The following is a 4512-nucleotide window of genomic DNA, read 5'->3' as shown; positions in this document are numbered from 1 at the left end:
AAGTATTTTGTTAGAACTCAATGATTATCTTAATTATATTTTAAATTTTTTATATTTAAAATGAGATGTTTATCCAATATTTGATTATTTTTATCTGCAGTTAGTTATACGAATTCAAATATGGAGCTTTAATAAGTTGTACTTATGCAAAATTTACTTGTAATCATAAATCTTAAGTAATATACATCAACAACGATATTTCGTACATAAAAAATAGTTTTTAAAAGTTTTTGTCAAATGCTTTATGATATAGTATAAATATTCAAATATGTGAATCCATGATTAAGAGCTTTTATTTATATGTAAACGAACCATTAACTAATTATTATTTTTTTTTTTTTGTTTAAATTGAATCTTATGAATATCGTAAATTATCAATTTCCTAAAAGAACCACCCCCACACACATGTAGAGAGGAAATACTTTTAATTGTTATTATGTCTTACCTTCCTTTTCTTCCATATTTGAGTGAAAAATCACTACTATTAGCATTTTTCCTTCTCTTCTAAATATTTAGAGAAGAGGTCTATTCTTCCGTCTCCCTTTTCTTCGTAAAAGAAGAGTGAGTAAACAATGTTTTGTTATATTTATTTGACATTAGACAAACCGACCATGTTGAAATCAAGGCAAACGATTTAGTTATCACCAGCTAGCAATCATTTTCTCCATTAACAACTTGATGAGAGGGAAAAGGCTATCCATGAAGTAATTGGCCCCTCTCTTATAAATTCAATTCCCATTTTTTTGGTCGTATATGAGATCAGAATTAGGCAGGCCCAAAGTGAAAATATATTTCACTATCCCGCTCGTGCCACGCTTTCCCACTGCCACCACTTGAACCAGGCTCTTGTCTAAAAAACTCCAAACTGCAAAACCCACCATACATTAGTAGTTGGCATCAATCTTCAATCCAAGTCGAATGACCCACCAAAATATCATCTATTTTACATTTAATAGCTACCTCCTTCGACTCCTCATGATATTTCTAATGACTCCTGCAAAAAACAACTGATTTAAGTAAATTGTCAATAGCAATCTGTTGGTTGATATGATCTAGTGCACTAAGATTTGATTTACCAAATGATTGCTAAGGCAGTTATAGACAAGAGTTACTAAGCTCACTCATCTTGTCGAGTAACATTTTCGGCCATCGAAATTGATTGTATCTAGGTGTATCTTACTAGGCATGTAACCTAGCAAGAGTATTTTCCCTCCCTTACCGTGTAAGAACTAAGAACATCAATTGTTGCCATGTTCCATAAGGTTAAAATTCTCGTCTATTGTCATGATCACCCGGTAAGCATTTCACAAACAACTCCTAAGTTAAAATATATTACAACCATTATATCATAGTAAAAGTTCGTGCTCGCACATTTGTTTCATTTATAATTGATCAAAATAACGAATCTCCTTAACCAAATTCATTTCAACCACTTTTTTCAATCAAATTCCCATTTTCAGAGTTCACAACGCATTTACGTGAACTTGATTTCCATATTATATGAAATTGCGCAATTTACGTAAAATACTTGCATAATATGCGTAAAGATTTTTTTCTCTTTTTTCATTTTGAAAGTAAGTTTTAAGCGAATACACAATACATTTATATAAACTCTAACTAAAATAAAATTTCGGTTTTATAACAATGGCTAAAAAGTGGATATGATTGAAAAAATTGGCTATTTTGATCGATTTCTTTGTTCCATCCATTATTTCTATCTTCATGTATTGACTACCGTCTACCAAATGAAAGAAAATTTGCAACAAATGTAATTATTTACCTCTTAATCATTATGCTCTTTATCACGCAGGTATCGATCTTGTATAGACGCTTGTTTCCAAATGAACACTAACGCTTTAAGCTATACCTGCAAGCAGCTTTGTTAACTCCCTCCATGGAAATGGCAAGTAAATGGATTTGTCCTGAACCTGCAATAACTGCTATAATTAAATTAACAATCTATTAATTCTTCGTATAATTTTTGAATTGGAAAAAAAAAAGGAAAACAGGAAGATTATCACGGAAAGAAAACAAACCAGACAAGAACAATTACGATGAGAGCAAACGCCGCCGGTAAGCAACCATACGAACGCACAACACGTATACGTGGAGATGATGTAAAAGAAACAGAAGATAAGGATCAATCCCGCACGCAACTAGACAAAATCTGATCACCACCAGAAAACGACAAAGTGAGCCCGATGGTCGGAATTAATGAGCACCGATCAGATCAGATGAGGGTGCGGAGGCGACAAGCAACGGCCATTAACGGAGTAAATCGACGAAGAAGATAATCGAAATAAGATGAAAACTGACGATGCATTTACTAACAAGGAAATTTGGACCGAACTTAAGATTTCTTCTTTCCATTCATTGCCACTGAAAGGATCGTAGAAAACACAGATCCGAATCTTAAATTATTTACAGTCCAATCATACATCTCATATCTTTCACCTTCATTTGCTTGTTTTTGATTTTCCTCCTTATATTACCGTTGTGTACTACTCTTGTTTTGCCTCTATTAGTATTAGATGTGTTGATTTGGTTGTTTAGATATCATCATGATACCAAAGTTTTTCCCCATTCAGAATCCCCGCTAGATCTAATACTGTTATTGCCAATAGTTTCCGTTGTGAACGAGGCAAAACCGGTTGGAATTTCGATAAGCATAATAAGGAAGCTTTCCGTCGGATCTGTTGTAGCAGAACGGAAGTTTTAGAGGTGGTTTCGACGTTGGATGGATGCACCGGTTGGTGGTGGTAACAGGAAATCTCGCAGCTGAATAGGAAGCGGAGAGAGGAGGAGATTTCGGTGACGCCGCCTCAAGTGTAGGTGAACCTGTGGAGGAACTAGATCCTGATCCGGAGGCAGAGGCGGTGGAAGGAGTTTGAGAGCATTTCTTTGGAACGGAGAGAAACGCTCTGATTTTGAGAGATGACGATTGTAACGAAGCTGCTCGATCATATTCTTCAACGAGATTTACAAGATCCTCATCGGAGGTGATAGAAACAAGCGCATCTAAATCCTCCGTCGGCAATTGACACCTCAAACTCACCGGCTTCCCGCATAATTCACCAAGTTTCACCATCAATTCTGTAAATCACAAGTAAATTTTCACTCCAAATCCTCAATTCACACAATCAAACTCTAATCCATTCCAATCCAATCCAAATTACAAAATCAAAAATGAAACCAACCAGAGAACGAGATGGAACGGACAACCGCAAGGACGCGTGTTTGGCCACCGTGATACCTAAGCTTGCCGTCCGGATACCGAGGGAGGATCCTTCCGCCGTAACTGCACAGCAATTTGATGGTAGCGGTTGCCGGAGGCTTGGGAGCGTTGAGAGAAGGTCCCACCATTGTTGCTTTGGTTTAACCAGATGAAGATTTTCAAGTGTGTTTGCTTGTTCAAGCCTAAGCATGGTGCCATTGGCACCGTATTTATACAAGTTTTCTAGGAGAAGTTGCGTATGGGAAGGGGTAGTGGGCCCCACACTGGGTCGGGTCAGTTACTCCAATAACAGTTGGGCCCTTTTTTGTGGGGTGTAAAGTTGAAAATACCTTTTATAATTCCTAAATGGATTTTTCCAGATATAAAATCTCTTGATCCAAATAAAATGACATTTTCGCTATAAACGTTTAGCGAATCGTTCAATGACTCCTTCCGTGTGAATTTCGTTTATTTAATAAATAAATAATTGAAAATAAACATGGTTTTTTTTTTCGTTTAATCAAATAAATAAATATGAATAATAAACGTTCACATCCGTTCGGTTCATTTACGTTCGTTTGTTGATGTTCATTTATTTATGTTTGTTTATGTATATGTTATAAATTAATATGTAAATTCATTAATTAAACTAAAATTTATAAAATTCTTTTTTTATCCATTCTAAGTTTACTCGGTTTTTCATTTGATTGTTCTATTTTTTAGGAACAAAATGATGAATAATTGTGGTTGTTTTTTTTGTTCATGGTGTTCGTTCGTATAACATCTCACCAAACTGCTATATCGAAAAAGAATACGTCCACGTAAGAGAACATAAACGAATAAGCATATTTTTTCCTAATAAACGAACTTAAACACACACAAAAAAACCATTTATTTATCGGTCGTATTCATTAGTTTATTCGGTTAAGGGGCCGTTTACCAAACACTTATCCGAGTAAGCGCTTACCACGTCACGTTACCTCACCGGATGAATATCATAAGAACCAAGAATCTTACCCGGTAAGAGCGAGACAATGACCAAGAGTCTTACCCAGTAAGTGAGGGCGACAACTCTTAACAAGGTAAACGTTTACCGGGTAAATTTGTTGCATACGATGTCGTTTTGATGAACAAAAATCTTACCTGGTAAGTAAATAATAATGTTAAATTATACCGATAAGTGTTTATCGAGTAAGTGTTTAATAAACGACCATAAATTAAATGAACAAACACAAAAAAACCTCTGTTTATATTCGTTCCGAATTGTATGCTTTTCAATAGCACTTGTACATTGGTCT

The 4512-nt window shown here is 35.2% G+C and overlaps 1 protein-coding gene across 1 annotated transcript; it reads right to left on the bottom strand.

The window, feature by feature from the left end:
• Positions 1-2338: 2338 nt before the first annotated feature.
• On the bottom strand, positions 2339-3407 carry LOC112501476. The gene is made up of 2 exons (XM_025105117.1): positions 3198-3407; positions 2339-3093 (listed from the first exon to the last, which is right to left on the bottom strand). The coding sequence occupies exons 1-2, from the start codon at positions 3361-3363 to the stop codon at positions 2612-2614; spliced, it is 648 nt and encodes a 215-aa protein (XP_024960885.1). The 5' UTR covers positions 3364-3407; the 3' UTR covers positions 2339-2611.
• Positions 3408-4512: the final 1105 nt, after the last annotated feature.

Source organism: Cynara cardunculus, unplaced genomic scaffold (genome assembly GCF_001531365.2).
Source record: "Cynara cardunculus var. scolymus isolate 2C unplaced genomic scaffold, CcrdV1 Un_Scaffold_192, whole genome shotgun sequence".
Taxonomy (NCBI): Eukaryota; Viridiplantae; Streptophyta; class Magnoliopsida; order Asterales; family Asteraceae; genus Cynara; species Cynara cardunculus.
The sequence above is the reverse complement of the archived record's forward strand: the minus strand, read 5'-3'. Positions and strand labels throughout refer to the sequence as shown.

Excerpts from the sequence above, each read along its gene's own strand:
- LOC112501476 (XM_025105117.1), bottom strand. The coding sequence starts at position 3,363 with ATGGTGGGACCTTCTCTCAACGCTCCCAAGCCTCCGGCAACCGCTACC. Across the intron at positions 3,094-3,197 it reads CCGTTCCATCTCGTTCTCTG|AATTGATGGTGAAACTTGGT; the intron begins GTTGGTTTCATT and ends TGTGATTTACAG.